Source organism: Staurois parvus, unplaced genomic scaffold, assembly GCF_062004578.1.
Source record: "Staurois parvus isolate SC_StPar_1 unplaced genomic scaffold, SC_StPar_1.0 ptg000397l, whole genome shotgun sequence".
Classification (NCBI taxonomy): Eukaryota; Metazoa; Chordata; class Amphibia; order Anura; family Ranidae; genus Staurois; species Staurois parvus.
In genome coordinates, this window is record NW_028318193.1 from 6,340,001 (window position 1) to 6,358,406 (window position 18,406).

Sequence of the window (18,406 nt, forward strand, 5' to 3'; positions counted from 1 at the left end):
ATAATCGGCAGCTGTGAAAGTGACGGCTTGTTTCTCACTGAAAACGGAAGTGAGGCAACATTCTTTTGATTCCGCTGTGTGATGAGACACCTAGCTAACAGGTGGGGAGCCTCACTTTCATCATCCACTGCGTGCACTGCTAGTAATAGAGTCATGTCAGAACTTACTAAGCTTCAAAGAGGGCAAATTGTTGGTGCCCACTTAACTGATGCCTCTGTGACTGAAGTTGCCGATTTGCCATGTCGCGATGTACAGTGTCAAAGGTTATGATGGCATATACAGTTTCTGGGAAAATACTGTCTGATAAGCATAAGCGACATGGTCAACTGACCGAAAGGGACAAAAAGACATTGTGCAAGATTGTGACCTGGAATAATACATTAAAAAAAAAAAAAAAAAAACTGTCGAAAAAATGATTGCAGAGCTCAAAGTCTTCAAGGATTTTTGATCCTTTGTAAAGAGTTAAACAGGCCATTTAAATGCACTGCAAAGATGCCATGGGATCATCAAATGAGGGTTTGGCAATTGTAAAGTGTGGCCGTGATTGGATGATTTTTCTTTTTTTTGAGGGGGGTCAGCATATAGGGTATACACCACTCAAGGCTGGCCTGCCAGAGATCACATGCTGCTGGATGTGCCTATGTGCCTGCTTGGTCCACAACCACAATCCGTGAACATGAGAAAAAGATGTAGTAGCACTTTAATATACAAACAGCAGACTTGTTTATTATTCAATTCAATCAAGATAAAAAGACAGCAATACATGGCTCTGGGAACATTAGTAGACTCATTTCACTCTCCTTTACTGCTTATTCATTACACCAATGGCAACAATGTGTCAAGAAAATTCAACCAGACCAGCTGGTTCTTCCCAAAAGAATAATTAGCCAGAGATACCCGCAGCAGTCTCAGACTGACACAAGTATACAGATTCTTGTGAACAGGACAATCATCTTATGTCTGTAGGCATATATGAGCACAAGTTTAGAAATCATAGTCTAAACATTTAGTAGATTTCAGATAAATCTTTAATACCTTGATATTGCCTTGCTGATAAAGTGCAGGCATTTTAGGTATGAAAAAAAGAACGATCCAAATAATTCAAAAATTCAGATACCAGTTGGAAAGTCTGATAACAGGTAAGTGACAATATAATGAGCAATAGCAAAGCGGGCCATATTACACAGTAGAATGGTATAATGTTTGAGCCTTCTTTTTTTTCTTCTTTCTGTACATTTGCACTAAAATATTGTATGTACACAGGCTCATATAGAAGTTGACAGCCTTAGAAAAGGGAAGGCAAAGCAAGAACTGCAGCAATGTTTCATATAGTGGCAAGGAAATGTGTTCTATCCCACATGGAAGAAAAATATATTTGAAATATATTTTAAAAATATTCTTCACAAACATATTGTCATATTTTTGAAATACTACAATTTTGGCCATATTCCATATATTTCAAAATTTATATATACATTGGGCAAAAAAGTATTTAGTCAGCCACCAATTGTGCAAGTTCTCCCACTTAAAAAGATGAGAGAAGCCTGTAATTGGCATCATAGGTAGACCTCAACTATGAGAGACAAAAGGAGAAAAAAATCCAGACAATCACATTGGCTGATTTGGAAAGAATTTATTTGCAAATTATGGTGGAAAATAAGTATTTGGTCACCTACAAACAAGCAAGATTTCTGGCTCTCACAGACCTGTACCTTCTTCTTTAAGAGGCTCCTCTGTCCTGCACTCATTACCTGTATCAATGGCACCTGTTTGAGGTTGTGGACAGGTGTCTTTTATACCGATAACAAGTTCAAACAGTCACACTCCAAACTCCACTATGGTGAAGACCAAAAAGAGCTGTCGAAGGACACCAGAAACAAAATTGTAGACCTGCACCAGGCTGGGAAGACGGAATCTGCAATAGGCAAGCAGCTTGGTGTGAACAAATCAACTGTGGGAGCAATAATTAGTAAATGGAAGACATACAAGACCACTGATAATCTCCCTCGATCTGGGGCTCCACGCAAGATCTCACCCCGTGGGGTCAAAATGATCACAAGAACGGTGAGCAAAAATCCCAGGACCTTACGGGGGGACCTAGTGAATGACCTGCAGAGAGCTGGGACAAACGTAACAAAGGCTACCATCAGTAACACACTATGCCGCCAGGGACTCAGATCCTGCAGTGCCAGACGTGTCCCCCTGCTTAAGCCAGTACATGCCTGGGCCCGTCTGAAGTTTGCTAGAGAGCATTTGGATGATCCAGAAGAGGATTAGGAGAATGTCATATGGTCAGATGAAACCAAAATAGAACTGTTTGGTAGAAACACAACTCGTCGTGTTTGGAGGAGAGAGAATGCTGAGTTGCATCCAAAGAACACCATACCTACTGTGAAGCATGGGGGTGGCAACATCATGCTTTGGGGCTGTTTCTCCACAAAGGGACCAGGACGACTGATCCATGTACAGGACAGAATGAATGGGGTCTATGTATTGTGAGATTTTGAGTGCAAACCTCCTTCCACCAGCAAGGGCATTGAAGATGAAACGTGGCTGGGTCTTCCAACATGACAATGATCCCAAACATACTGCCCGGGCAACGAAGGAGTGGCTTCGTAAGAAGCATTTCAAGGTCCTGGGGTGGCCTAGCCAGTCTCCAGATCTCAACCTTATAGAAAACCTTTGGAGGGAGTTGAAAGTTTGTGTTGCCCAGCGACAGCCCCAAAACATCACTGCTCTAGAGGAGATCTGCATGGAGGAATGAGCCAACATACCAGCAACAGTGTGTCCCAACCTTGTGAAGACTTACAGGTGACGTTTGACCTCTGTCATTGCCAACAAAGGATATATAACAAAGTATTGAGATGAACTTTTGATATTGACCAAATACTTATTTTCCACCATAATTTGCAAATAAATTCTTTCCAAATCAGCCAATGTGATTGCCTGGATTTTTTTTTCTCATTTTGTCTCTCATAGTTGAGGTCTACCTATGATGCCAATTACAGGCCTCTCTCATCTTTTTAAGTGGGAGAACTTGCACAATTGGTGGCTGACTAAATACCTTCTTGCCCCACTGTGTGTGTGTGTGTATGTATGTATATATATATACATATATATATATACACACACACATATACATAGACATATATACATATACATACACACACACACATACATAGACATATATACATATACATACACACACACATACATATATACATATACATACACACACACATACATATATACATATACATACACACACACATACATATATATATATATATATATATATATATATACACACACACACACACATATATACATACATACATACACACACACACACACACACACACACACACACACACACACTGTATGTTGAAATGCATTTTTATTACAGAATATATAAAAAATATTTTAAAAAATACATTTTCAAATATACGGTTTGTATAAAAATACAAATCTACATTTTTGGAATGCATTTACAAATATATGTAAAAATATATGTTAAAATGACTTTTTATATGTTAAAAAAAAATCTGAATATATTTAAAAAATATTCATTTTTAAAAATATTTTTCATATGTTTTGTAATAAAAATGCATTTCAAGAATATTTTTAAAATATATTTTTCTTTTCTGTGGGATTCAGTACAGGGTTTGCTGAGAAAGAATTGCAGCGATGGTTGGGTATTATAATCTGCTATAATTTTACCCTTTGCAAGCCCAGTAATTATGGCCTAGTACACATGGGTGCACAGATTACCAGAATATGTTTGACTCTTTAAGGTTAAGAGCAGGAGGAAAAACTTGAGAATATTAATTATAAAATGAACACTAGGTATTGTTCGTTTATAGTCATGTGCGTTACAAATACATGTGGACCGACATGTGTAACATGATGAACTGCGCCAATCTGCTACCTACTGACAACTTGCTAACATATTTGCTAGTCATTTATAACAAGGGGCTGCTATGTGATGCATTCAGTTAGATAAATGTAGAATTACTGTGTGCTCTGCCCGAGGGAAAAGTTTAAGGATATCAGATGTGGACAATGTTTTAAAGAGGGATCAGGCCTGTGAGGGGAACCGGAGATGAGCTGTGACAGCCAAACAAGCCCAAAGCCATTATTAGTACAGCTGACATTTTTCTCATGTTCTTCATAATAAGCCTTAGTCCCTGCACATTAGGAAGTTGCTAGAGACAAGAAATATATATATGCACTAGATTTAATAGTGTTCCTTGCAGGGTAGTTACCCTGTGCAGTAAACTGTAGCGACTAACAGTCATTTTTTGCTTTGAATTACACCTAACCCAAATAGACCAAAAGTCAAGCTAGCTGTAAAAACTATTTTGACTGGCATATTTATATATATATACACATCTCTCTCTATATATATATCCATATATATATATATATATATATATATATATATATATATATATGTATATATCTCACAGGTTATCTTACCAATATTTGTAGAAAACTGTAAAAAATAATGGCTCATTACATATGCAGATGCTGCTTCCTGCTTAACAGTGCTATCTAACCTAACTGCTTTACTACTCTTTCCCAACAGTGAAATTCTAGGGGTCAATCTACTCACTAAAAAAACAAAACATTCACTCCTTTTAAAGATCCACAAATCACTAAGCATGCCCGGCTTCCTGCTTCGAAGTGCTAAACAATGGGTGTGCTTTAATGTTCCTTCTTACAATGAAATTCTACAAGTCAGTCTACTCATTCAATCCCTTTGAGGCTGAATAAATTACTATGTTTAATGCAATGACACAAATAAAGAAGGGCAAGCTTTACTTAAAATCACAGGAAATGCTTCAATAATAAACTCAAAATGTGCTTTTAGTGAGAGCATACTTGACTTTCCTGTTAAAGCCATCTGCTATATTAAAAGTACGGTAAGGAACAACATTCCTCATTCCAAATGGCACTGTCTATTCATATAGAACAGAGTTCATAGCAGGCCATAGCAGTAACAAGCAATGATACCAGTTTGCAGAAATACCACGCTTGGACACTTGGTTGGCAAAGGACTCTTACCTGGCAGGGTTTCAAACAGAAGTCTGTAACGGAAACCCAGTCATTTCCCTCAGTGCTTTCTATATTTGTTATTCCCATTTGGGTGTACTTTTTTAAAGGTTATTTTAGACTACGCTATTTCCTGATAGAAAATAGTCACTTTAACCAAAAAGGAAGAGAAGAACGAGAACAAAGTCTCCTTACCTGAAGCCACAACTTGTTGTTCACTGCATCTCTGCCTGTGGCAATACACTGAAATGTAGCATTCTGACCAGCATTCACCTCAACATCTCCCAGTCTCAAGAAGTGAGGGGATTTATCTGTAAAAAGCAAGGTACAAATGTTATGGAATGTTTTTTCAAGGAGCACTCAATTCATGTTATGTTGTTTGGTTAAATAGGTTTTTGCTGAAAATCTACTTCTGGGTTTGACAGTGGCTCTGGACTCTCAGGTGAATCGCCCAGGTGGTGTCTAGTGTCCTTCAGCTGTTGGTTCAGTAGAAGTTATGAGTGACCAGAGGCATTCCTGCTCCTATCCAGGTGTGGCTTTGGCCTATTCCCCTCCTTTGGGAGGAGGTTGAAGGACTGACAGTGCCAATGTCACCATGATGGCATCACTGTATGCGTGCAATACCAGGGCAGATGTGACGTCACCTGGGAGGGCCCTGGAGGTCCTAGCCAAAGCAAGGTTCAATGAGCATTATGGGTAACTCAACAGTTAACATTATTGGATACAACTGGCCCCTTTGAAGAACTATATATACACCAGCAGATATGTGGTGTAATCAGTGATGTATTAGTTTTTGTGCTGCCCTAGGCAACACTAAAATCGAGCAGTGCCTCACCTGGTCCCCATCCTCTGTCACCTGCCACATACGCTCCTTCTTTCAGGCCACTCAAGGCAAATGCCTTTTTTGCCTCGCAGCAAATACGATCTTGGGTGTAATGTGAGCATCATTTTGTTTGGAGCAATAGCATATCGGGTGAAAGGAGATCAGTGGACCCATGTCAGAGGTGACATAAAATATGTAAGAGATAGATGGTGGGTGGCTAATATCTACGGACCTTTTACATTTTGTTAATGGAATTCATTACTTTTTATAGCCCCCACAATTTTTTTTTGAATACCAACAGTCTGCAGTATTTCTTTCACCATTTTACCAATTTGGATTGGGGGGGGGGCGCAGCAGACCTCGTGGAAAGACTGACAGTACAGATGAAACTCGAAAAATTAGAATATCGTGCAAAAGTTCATTTATTTCAGTAATGCAACTTAAAAGGTGAAACTAATATATGAGATAGACTCATTACATGCAAAGCAAGATAGTTCAAGCCGTGATTTGTCATAATTGTGATGATTATGACTTACAGCTCATGAAATCCCCATATCCACAATCTCAGAAAATTAGAATATTGTGAAAAGGTGCAATATTCTAGGCTCAAAGTGTCCCACTCTAATCACCTAATTAAGCCATAACACCTGCAAAGGGTTCCTGAGCCCTTAAATGGTCTCTCAGTCTGGTTCAGTAGGAATCGCAATCATGGGAAAGACTGCTGACCTGACAGTTATGGAGGGTGTCAATGGTGGTTTTCTGCACAAGGAGGGAAAGCCTCAAAAGGTAATTGCAAAAGAAGTTGGATGTTCTCAAAGTGTTGTATCAAAGCACATTAATAGAAAGGTATGTGGAAGGGAAAAGTGTGGAAGAAAAAGGTGCACAAGCAGCAAGGAAGATCGCAGCCTTGAGAGGATTGTCAGGAAAAGGCCATTCAAAAGTGTTGGGGACTTTCACAAGGAGTGGAATGAGGCTGGAGTCAGTGCATCAAGAGCCACCACACACAGACGGATCCTGGACATGGGCTTCAAATGTCGTATTCCTCTTGTCAAGCCGCTCCTTAACAACAAACAACGTCTGGGCTAAAGAAAAACACACCTGGTCTGTTGCTCAGTGGTTCAAAGTCCTCTTTTCTGATGAGAGCAACTTTTGCATCTCATTTGGAAACCAAGGACCCAGAATATGGAGGAAGAATGGAGAGGCACACACTGCAAGATGCTTGAAGTCCAGTGTGAAGTTTCCACAGTCTGTGTTGATTTGGGGAGCCATGTCATCTGCTGGTGTTGGTCCACTGTGCTTCATTAAGTCCAGGGTCAACGCAGCTTTGTACCAGGAGATTTTGGAGCACTTCATGCTTCCTTCCGCAGATGAGCTTTATGGGGATGCTGACTTCATTTTCCAGCAAGACTTGGCACTTGCCCACATTGCCAAAAGCACCAAAACCTGGTTCAATGACCGTGGGATTACTGTGCTTGATTGGCCAACAAACTCGCCTGACCTGAACCCCATAGAGAATCTATGGGGCATTGCCAACAGAACAATGCAGAAGAGCTGAAGGCCGCTATCGAAGCATCCTGGTCTTCCATAACCACTCAGCAGTGCCACAGGCTGATAGCTTTCATACCACGCCGCATTGAAGCAGTAATTGTTGCAAAAGGGGCCCAAACCAAGTACTGAGTACATATGCATGCTTATACTTTTCAGAGGTCCGATATTGTTCTATGTACAATCCTTGTTTTATTGATTGCATGTAATATTCTAATTTTCTGAGATTGTGGATTTGGGGTTTTCATGAGCTTTAAGTACCTTCTACTACGACATTCAGGCCCAATTTGGACAATGGGGAGTAGATCTTTCTGCTTCTCCTTTGGAACATCTTATGGCAGAACCAGATATTACCAAATTGGTAACCACTATCTACAATGCATCGGCTGGTTCACACTCCTTTACCTCCTCTTTTGAGAAATGGCGTGCTTATCTTCATGATCTCACAGAGGAGAATTTGGAGGAAGTTACTAAAACTATTTTACAAGATGTTACTACTGCTGAAAAGTTTACACATTTGAAATGTATACACCAACTGCAGTACACCCCAGCCAAGTTGAATCGAATAGGAGTAACGACTCAAGCCTGTTGTCCTAAATGTGGGGAAACCTCAGCTGTTTTCCACGTTTTGGTCGCGCTCTAGACTGTCTCCTTTTCGAGCTGATCTGTTTGACATGTTGACAAATCATCTGTGTTTACAAGCTCCCAGGACCCCAGAGGTGGGCTTATTGGATGTTTTTGGCAAGTATGTCCCTCTCACCTGTAGCCGTATTATGTTTCGTATGATCTTTTTCTATGCCAAGAAGGCGATTTTGTTATGCTGGAAGGACACATCTCCACCTGCATTGTCATACGTTTGCCACTTGATCAACCAAGTACTGCCTATGTACAAACTTATTTACAAGGGCCGTGCTTGCCCAAAAAAATTTACTAGAGTATTGCAACCTTGGCTGGATACTTCAGCCTCTCAAATGGCGGATCTGGCTCCTTCACAGTCCTTGGATTAAAAATTGTGTCACTTGTACCTCTATGTCTTACGCCCCGAGAGAGTATGGGTGTGTTTGTATACGTGCATTTTGGTAACTGATTTGTTTATGTTTCTCTTTTATTGATGGCTGCATTACTCTGTCAATATATGTGGCTCTATTGCTCTCAATTATCTCTGGTGACAGCCACACAGATATATGGGCGGCTTAAGTTTTAATGTTTTGCTGATTAGATGCTGGGCTCTGTGCAGCCAACTCTCTGACCATCGCCCTGTTAGATAGCTGCTGTCTTGTACCTTTTACCAACTAAAATTAAACATAGACATGTTAAAGAAAATACATGTTCACATATTTCTTGATTTAGATCATACAATAATTGGAGAATGGGAAATGGAACATTGAAATTCCCCAGAAATCTGTACTTCAGTACTATTAAGAACTTTTATGACATTCTATTACTGGAAGCCAAAGAATACAGTGGGGGAGGTATGCTCATCTATATTGTGTGCACAATTATTAGGCAAGTATTTTGACCAAATAATTTTTATGCAAATTTTCCAACACCAAGTTGTATAAACTTCAATTCTTCAGGGTCGCAAAAAACGTGTTGAGAAAAAAAGATGCAAATTAACTGCCAAAGATTTGAGAAGAATCAAACGTGAAGCTACCAGGAATCCATTATCCTCCAATTCTGTCATATTCCAGAACTGCAACCTGCCTTAAGTACCCAGAACTGCAAGGTGCTCAATGCTGAGAGACATGGCCAAGGTAAGGAAAGCTGAAACCTGACCACCACTGAACATGAAACAAAAGTTGAAACATCAAAACTGGGCCAAGAAATACCCGAAGACAGATTCTTGAAAGGTGTGACTGACCCTTGATGGACCAGATTGATGGGCCCATGGCTGGGACAGTAACAGGCCCAGAGCTCCACTTTGACTAAGATGCCATCAAGGTGGAGTTGGGGCACTGGTATGGGCTGGTATTATTAAAGAAAAGCTAGTTGGACTTTTTTTGGGTTGAAGATAGACCCAAAATCAACTCTCAAATCTACTGCCAGTTTTTAGAAGACACTTTCTTCAAGCAGTGGTACAGTAAAAAGTCTACATCTTTCAAGAAGACCATGAAATTTATGCGGGACAATGCTTCATCACATGCATCAAAGTACTCCACTACATGGCTAGCCAGTATAGGCCTTAAAGATGAAAGAATAATGACATGGCCCCCTTCCTCACCCGACCTAAACCCTATTGAGAACTTGTGGGCCCTTCTTAAATAAATTTACGATGAAGGAAAACCGTACACCTCTCTGAACAGTGTCTGGGAGGCTATAGCTGCTGCTGTACAAAAAAGTTGATCACCAACAGATCAAGAAACTGACAGACTCCATGCATGGAGGGCTTATGACTGTTATTGGAAAGAAGGTTAGCTATATTGGTCACTGATTTTTAATTTTTTGGAATGTCAGAAATGTTAATTTGTAAATTTTGAGATTATTCTCACTTTAACAGATGAAAATAAACAACAGAGATGGGAAAATCTTCGTTTTTCATTTAGTTGCACAAGTCTGCACACTAATACTTGCCCAATAATTATGCACTCATAGATATTCTCCTCAGAAAGCCAAAACCTCACCTTTTACTTTCTTAAATATTTAGGTTTGAGGTTTATTAACATTTTGGATTTGACCGAGAGCACTGTAGTAGTTCAATAATGAAATTAATCCTCAAAAATACAACTTGCCTAATAATTGTGCACACCGTAAATAGAACTTTTGTTAGATCTTTTGAATAGTGAATGAGGAAATTTAGTGCAAAACAAAATAACAGAGGATGCTTAATACCCTACTAAATTGGTGAATAAGCTGGGATATTTTGTAATATACCCTGAAGTTCTGTTTTTTTTCCCTTATTAAGCCGACGTTTGCCATTCTTCTCAATTTCTTTGCACTGTGGTGAATGCACGTACCTGTTCATTTGAGCAATAATAGTTGTTTCACACACCCCACCCCAAGACCCTTTCTTCATTCCCATAGTGTTTCAGAGAAAAACAATAAAAAGACTTGTGATCCAGAACATTGGGTTAGCACATTTCCCCATCCATATGTAATGTTATCTCCAGGTGGATAGCGCAGAAAGAATGCCACAGGGTTAACAGAAATACAGCCAGAAATGACTTCTGTTTGAAACAAGATGCAAGAATGCATGCTGACATGCCCTGACGAAGCATCATTATCCCAATTCGGCTGACTTAATTACATAACTTGGCACAAACAAGCCATAACCCTTAGCAATCGTATAAGACTTTCCAGTTCCAGCTAGATTTATGTAAAACAAAAAGCTGTTTAGTTGCCATAGTTTAATGTGCATTGTTAGGTTTATTTAATAATATTGTGCAAATGAAACCTTCCCTGCATGGCAGTGTTTGTCTTTGGCTTGTACTGCAGATCTGACAGGTTTTTTCTTTCCCTTGTACTCTGACTCCAGCAATGAGTGTTTAAAGCCTGGTTGACTTTCAGCAAAGAAAGTAATTAAATAGATTTCATTAGTTTACTGTTTTGGCCTTGTATCTGTTAAAGATCGATACAATTATCATTAACAGAGTGAATGTAAAGCATGACCCACATTTACAAGTGCTTGAGCACAGCCATTTTTAAATAGCAAGGAATGGAAGTAATTATGCAAATGCACTTAGGTAGTCCCAATTTACCTTTCTTGACATTTCTTGTGCTACTGGTGGTGAGAAAGCTGCAGAACATCAACCTGGGGAGTGAGCTTAGATCCAAAGTCTTGCTCAGAAGTGGAATGACAGTAGGAACAATTGGAGGCCAATTCTGAACTGGGAGGGTCTGAGGCAAACTTACATAAACCCCTCAGTCTAGAGCAGTGGTTCTCAACCTTCCTAATGCCGTGACCCTTTAATACAGTTCCTCATGTTGTGGTGACCCCCAACCATAAAATTATTTACCCAGTAATTATAATTCATGAGTGTCGTTTTAACTCCAATACTGCTGCTTTCAACACAGTAGCTGCTTTTAACAGAGTAGCTGCTTTCAACACAGCAGCTGCTTTCTACACAGTAGCTGCTCTTTACACATCGGAAATATGTGTTTTCTGATGGTCTTAGGCGACCCCTGTGAAAGGGTCATTTGACCCCCAAAGGGGCAAATTAATGAAATACTTGTGAGCCACTAGAAGTTTTCTTACTTATAAAGCAATAAATTCAGTGTATAAAAATACTAATAATATTGAATTTATGAATAAAGTGAACGACTAATAAATCAATTGACGTGCTTGATTAAATAATTAAGTATTTAGATCGCCAGGTACTTTTTACACCCTCTCCAGGTGTATGGATGTTAATTTCATATATCTATATTGTACCGCGCTCCAAAATTAATAAATCTAAGTGCTCTAAATAAATAAATAAATATTGTATATAACTAAAAATTCAATAATAATCTATATCCATAATACTTAAATTCATAATTGCATAATACTTGAATCCATAATTGAAGTGAATCAAAAAAATTTCATTAATATTTGTAAATCAATGCAAAAAAACTGCGTGCCTGAAAAACTATTCAAAAGTGAAAAAATATATAATGATATATAATGAAAATATAAAAAATAGTTCAGTTCATACGAATTGAGATGGTAATGTGAATCAATCTGATTGGCGTGGTAAGTCTATGTTCATGACATGAACCTCTCTCTCCTTCCTCCTCTCCTTTCTCCTCAATTCAGCTTTTCTCAATTAGGATTTTCTCCTCTATCTGCTTGGCTTATTCCTCCATGAACGATACATACATAGAAAAGGGAAAAAGAAACATAGTGTCTTATCCTGAGTAAAAATGTTTAATGAGCTTCTGATCTCCCACTCACATGGTATCAGCAAAAGTAACGCTTTTGTGTAAATAAATCCAGGTCCTCCTGCAAACAGCCCTGCAGGTGTGTGTGTGTTCACTCGCTATACTCGCCGTTTCCTCTGTGGATGCGTGATGACATCACCGCCCCTCCCCTAAGGGAGGGGCGGTGACGTCATCACGCATCCACAGAGGAAACGGCGAGTATAGCGAGTGAACACACACACACCTGCAGGGCTGTTTGCAGGAGGACCTGGATTTATTTACACAAAAGCGTTACTTTTGCTGATACCATGTGAGTGGGAGATCAGAAGCTCATTAAACATTTTTACTCAGGATAAGACACTATGTTTCTTTTTCCCTTTTCTATGTATGTATCGTTCATGGAGGAATAAGCCAAGCAGATAGAGGAGAAAATCCTAATTGAGAAAAGCTGAATTGAGGAGAAAGGAGAGGAGGAAGGAGAGAGAGGTTCATGTCATGAACATAGACTTACCACGCCAATCAGATTGATTCACATTACCATCTCAATTCGTATGAACTGAACTATTTTTTATATTTTCATTATATATCATTATATATTTTTTCACTTTTGAATAGTTTTTCAGGCACGCAGTTTTTTTGCATTGATTTACAAATATTAATGAAATTTTTTTGATTCACTTCAATTATGGATTCAAGTATTATGCAATTATGAATTTAAGTATTATGGATATAGATTATTACTGAATTTTTAGTTATATACAATATTTATTTATTTATTTAGAGCACTTAGATTTATTAATTTTGGCGCGCGGTACAATATAGATATATGAAATTGACCCCCAAAGGGGTCGCGACCCACAGGTTGAGAACCACTGGTCTAGAGACTGTGTTGCAAGCTAAGACTGAGAGTCTCCTGAGTGTAGCAGATGGGTTCAGTGTAAATTTGCGGAAACCTGACTGGATCTTGTAGGGTGCAAGTTTGCTACTGCAGGAAACTGAGGGTACATATTACTAGAAAAGGGATATCTATTAGTGTTTGATACATACATACAGTTGCTTAGTAATGTGCACTAGTTGGAGTTCGAGATATGCACTTACTTCCAGGAAACCTATAAATAGATAATTTGAAACTGAGATTCTTGTGGAATGGGAATCTTCTGGGTAAAACCTGAATTTCTGAGACTTAAGTTTCACATGGAGGACCACAGAGGTGTAAGGCTACTCTTGGGGGACCTGCGAGGTACTCACCTTCTGGAAACGTTAAGGGGTATAGATTGTGTGTTGGGTGACAATGAGAAGCTCACAGGGGCATAAATTGAAGTGAAATCACTAGAGCAGAGCTAACCGAAAAGATGCAAACCCTTACTGCTCAGAAGACTGCTAAACATCTACAAATGTTAGATCGTTAATATTTATTTAAATGTATATTATACTACAAAAATGTATAATGTTCCATTTAAAGTCAAAATTAGCGATATTATTTGTTTTGGGTGTGACGTTTACAACTTTCCCAGTGGAAACAGAAGTTTCAAAAGGATGGCCCCAATGGGAAAATTAGAACAACTGCTCTACTTAAAGTGAAATTTCAGATTTAAAAAAAAAAAAAGCCAGCAGCTACAAGTAGTGGAGTGGGAGCAAATTTCTGCTCAGATCACCTAGGTGATCAGAGAGGAAGTGGGAGCGGGTACCTGTCAAAACTAGGTACCCGCTTTCAGAAAAAAAAAGTCACCATTAAGGGCAGAGGAGAGGGGGAGGAAGAAGACTGGATCTTCTTGTAGTTACGCTTTACTGCATATCATAGATTTTTTTCCAACTCCGAAATGTTGCTGCTCTCACAGTTAACATGTAAGGATAATCTTTCTGCAGTTGGCTCTGGATGATTTGATTTTTCTTGAAAGTTTTAGTGCTTATAGCCAACAGCTTGTTATGGACATCCAGTAGGCATTGATAAGGGCATTAGGCCCTTCTTCTATCAGTCTGCTACATCTAACCATGTGTCCACAGACATCTCATAATTTTCAAATAAGATCATTATCAATTAGATCAGGCAACAATCCCATGATATCTACAGCTGTTATATGACTATTGTAAATTGAGCACTGTCAATATTTAAGAGCACTAATATCTTTAGGCCAAAGAAGATTAAAAATAGGTTGTATTTAAGTTTTCAGCACACATTATAACTACACCATATAAAATAATGCTAAAAAGGTAAACAGGTATTCCACCACATATGATGGTTGGATGAGTAGCCCCACAAAAATGTAATTTAAATATCATGTTGTAACTTGTTTGCTTAGCACGTGGCCAGAGTTTGTTAAATGTTGAATATACATTTTGATGCAGAAAGCATGTATCCTGTGCCCAGTTTTCAATTTCTGCCCAAAAACACTATAATAGAACACTAAATTTAACCAGCAGCTTTAAAAACCACTGTGCCTCATCCTTCCTATTTAACAGGCAGATCTACCAAGAAACATTGATAGAAGAAAACTAAAACCATTAAATCGGAACTGAATTCAAACGATAGAAGTATAGTATCCCTTGGGTCATATTAAAGAAACGCATGTTGCATCTTCATTAAGGTGTCTAACAGCAGAGCCACAAATGAAACTAACCAATTAAGACAGAGCACAAATAAATCATTTATTCTTTCAATTAAGGATTAGCTTCCATTTACTACAGTCTTTTTTTCACAGTTAAGATTAGACAGTAATTAATGTAGCAAGCACATAATTTTCCGCATGGAGTGACAAACAAAAGAGGTTTAACCATTGTTGATTTTGAGGCATTGTCTTATGAGAAGTGGCACTGTAAATAATACACCAGCTGCACAAGAGCCACTGGCTTTAGGAGGGGATAACCATTTCCTTGGGTATACATACTTTTTTTAAATAAATCCTTACCGCAGGGGTAGCTCAAAACTTGAACATCATCTATAGCAATGTATCCACCCCTTCCACCAGAGGCTTCAGCTTCAAAGATAACCTGCCAAAACACAATGGAATACAAGCATCATTAATAACATTTCAGAGAACAACTACCTATATGAATAAGACGACATCCAGCATAAAAAAAATGCATGCAAACAGCTACATCATACAACTTCAACTGCTTTCTCTGAGGGCATTAGCATATAGACTTAGTCCTTTTTTTCACGACAATTCCTGTCTCCTCATAGAATTCTCTTACTACGGTTTTTAAGGAAGCACAGCCAAACAGACATATCTTCCTAATGGCAAATGACTAAAGCATGCTATTATTATTTCCACTGGCCAGGGATTTCTGTGTAGCAGGCAACACTGATGAGTCATTGTTCCATATGTAGCAATCAATCCAATGAAAGTAATAGTAAAATTCACCAAGTAGTACAGCAATCAAGAATTTATCATAGGATAACCCTAAAACATGGATAATTGTGACAAGAGAGAGCTAACTGGGGAAAACTAGGTCACCTGCACTCTGGTGTTTTGCAAAGTACCTTGCTGTAAATTTTTGCTTCGTGCAATAGCAGATAAGCAAGAGCGGAAGTGCCACCTAATTGGTACCAATGCCCCATTGCTGGTGTCCATGGCAGGAATTATGCCCCAGTGTTGGTGTCAGTGGAAGGAATAGTGCCCCATCATTGGTGTTAATGACAGAAATTATGCTCCAGTGTTGGTGTCCAGTGGGAGGAACAGTGCCGCATCATTGGTATCTGTGCCACATTGTTGGTGTCCATGGCAGAAATTATGCCCCGGAGTTGGTGTCCAGTGGGAGGAATAGAGTTCCATTTTTGGACGCAATGGGAGAGAAAAATCGCCTCATCGCTGGTGTCAGTGGCAATAATTGTGCCCCACTCTTGATGTCCAGTTGGAGGAACAGAGCCTAAAGATAAAGGCTAGCAAAGGGCCACATCTGGCCCCAGGCCACAGTTTGGGGAACACTGCTCTAATGTATCATTGTGGTTTTGGAGAATTCTATAGGACCACATAAATTACATAGAACAGATCACCAATAGTCTTTATGAAGGCATAGCAGAGTCTTAAACAGTACATGTACACAGATGTATTACATTTTGTGGGACTCTTGACCAAAAGAACACTACCATGCCATGGAATTATCAGAACTTATGTCAATGTCTTAAAAAGACCTGTTGTACCACCACTTAATTCCATGCACAAACTAAAGCTGCACCACTACTGTAGGATTAATCACTCCTTCATAAAAAAAAAATTAAAAAAATTACCAACACACAATGTACACTAGAGAGTGCACGTCAACCACAGTGGCCAATGAAAAAGCACAGAATTATCTTTCTAACTTGTCACTACAAAAACTGGACTATTAGAGAAAACGGGTTAGATTTCCCGATCCCGGATAAAGGATTTCAGTCCTGTCTAACTGGCACACAAGTGCCCCAGAGCAGTTGAGCTGATTATAGACAGGATTTTTTTTTTTTCAATTCTGCCAACAGATGCTTCTATCCACGCCGGTCCAAAACACTGATATATTGTATTCTGACAATGGGACTCACTGATTGGCAAAAGTTTTTCAGCATATCTCTGACATAAGCTGATCAAACTGTCAAAAACTGATGAATGGGGCAGCCATACACTGACCAAAAGTCATCCAGTCCCTGTTGAAGCAGCTAAATTTCGATCCATCTATGGCCAGCTTTAGTATGGTGCTGGAATCTAACTTCCTATGCTGCTATGACTTCAATTGGATGGGTCAACAGTCAAAAAGGTAACATTCATTGCCATTTTAAAATAAATTTTAAGTATTTTAAATGCTTCCTTAGTTTTGTTTTTCCTTTTTTTGTATGCTAAATAATTTGCAATGTGGCTGTAAACCTATTTTAAAAGAGAGGGGCATGGGGGGGCGGCGTATGCAGACATTTCATGCTACACCTTACATATGTGGGCAACATAAAAAAATGGTCTAAAAGTTGGAGTTGGCTTTTAATACCTGACTACTCAATTTCCTAGCACAGAGCCCCCCCCCCTTCCTTCTTGTACACCATAGCTCTCTCCTCTTCTGGGAGTGTCTAGTTAATCTCTTTGTTGATCAGCATCTCTACCTCCGCTTCTCACTTAACAATAACCTATTATGTAAAAGGTGAGGGAGGATTAAATAATATTAAAAAGAGCGGTTGAATGACAGCTCTGTTTCTGCTGAGGATGCTGTCATCACATCCAGAAATGGCGGGGTTCAGTAGAAGTCTCTGGGTTTTTGGATGTCTACACATGGGAGCATTTTACAGGTAAATAGCATGTCTAAAATACATTAAAGTATAACTAAAGGCAAAACCTTTTTTTTTTAGCTTTGGATAGAATGCAAAGGGATTTGAACACTTGTCAGTTTTTATTGGCGTCTGTGCACCCTATCTACCATTATCTTTGAAGTAAAAGAAAAACCAAAATTTTGGGTTGTCCCCAGAAAAGTAAGAGGGGAAATCTTCCAATGGAGACACTAGTTCTGGTCACCTGGGGGTCCCCAAGGAATTCAGTTAATTTGCAGGGATTTCCTCTTACTTCTTGTTTGGCTATGGGACAGAAAGTGAAGGTAAATCTCCCCAATGGGACACTGATAGTGAAAAAAAAAAATCTGACATGGGTTAAACCCTCCCTTGCTCTATCCACAACGAAAAAAAAAGGTTTTGCCTATATAGTTACATATAGTTTTGCCTACTTTAAATGAACATATGATCTTGTGGGAAGATTTTTGTTAAACTGAATGGTCTGGTGACCGGAACTCTAAGTAAAACACAAAAGTTATAGGGCTGAAGTACACAAGTAATTTTAATGCTTTTCAACTGTAGAAATGCTGCAAAAAACCCTTGAAGCTTTGCCCATAGCAAGACATTCCCCAAATATCCACTGTACTGTATATAAAGGTTTCTAGAACATGAAGTAGTAGATGGTATTTAACAGTGTAAGATCACAGCTATATACATTTTAATTTTAAACATACAGGGTCAGAAATAAAGACAGACTTGACCTTGTGAATTTTGACAGCAAAATGTTATGCTGTAGTCTGCTCTGGACACTGAATGAGATTTTTGTTCTGCTGTTCCCCCTCCTCACAACCCTTCAATCTCTTAAGCCCCGAAGGAAGGATTTTCACAAGTACATCTGCTGAAAGAGCAGTCTGGGGAAGACTGGA

General features: G+C 38.9%; 1 protein-coding gene across 1 annotated transcript in view; it reads right to left on the reverse strand.

Annotated features, from left to right (window-relative positions):
- Positions 1–18,406, reverse strand: part of PTPRK (protein tyrosine phosphatase receptor type K) — a 528,548-nt gene that overhangs the window by 337,751 nt on the left and 172,391 nt on the right. The window contains exons 5-6 of the mRNA XM_089686377.1: positions 15,166–15,247; positions 5,251–5,366 (exon numbers count right to left, since the gene is read on the reverse strand). Coding sequence (XP_089542503.1) covers positions 5,251–5,366; positions 15,166–15,247 — 198 coding nt within the window. The remainder of the gene's footprint in view (positions 1–5,250; positions 5,367–15,165; positions 15,248–18,406) is intronic.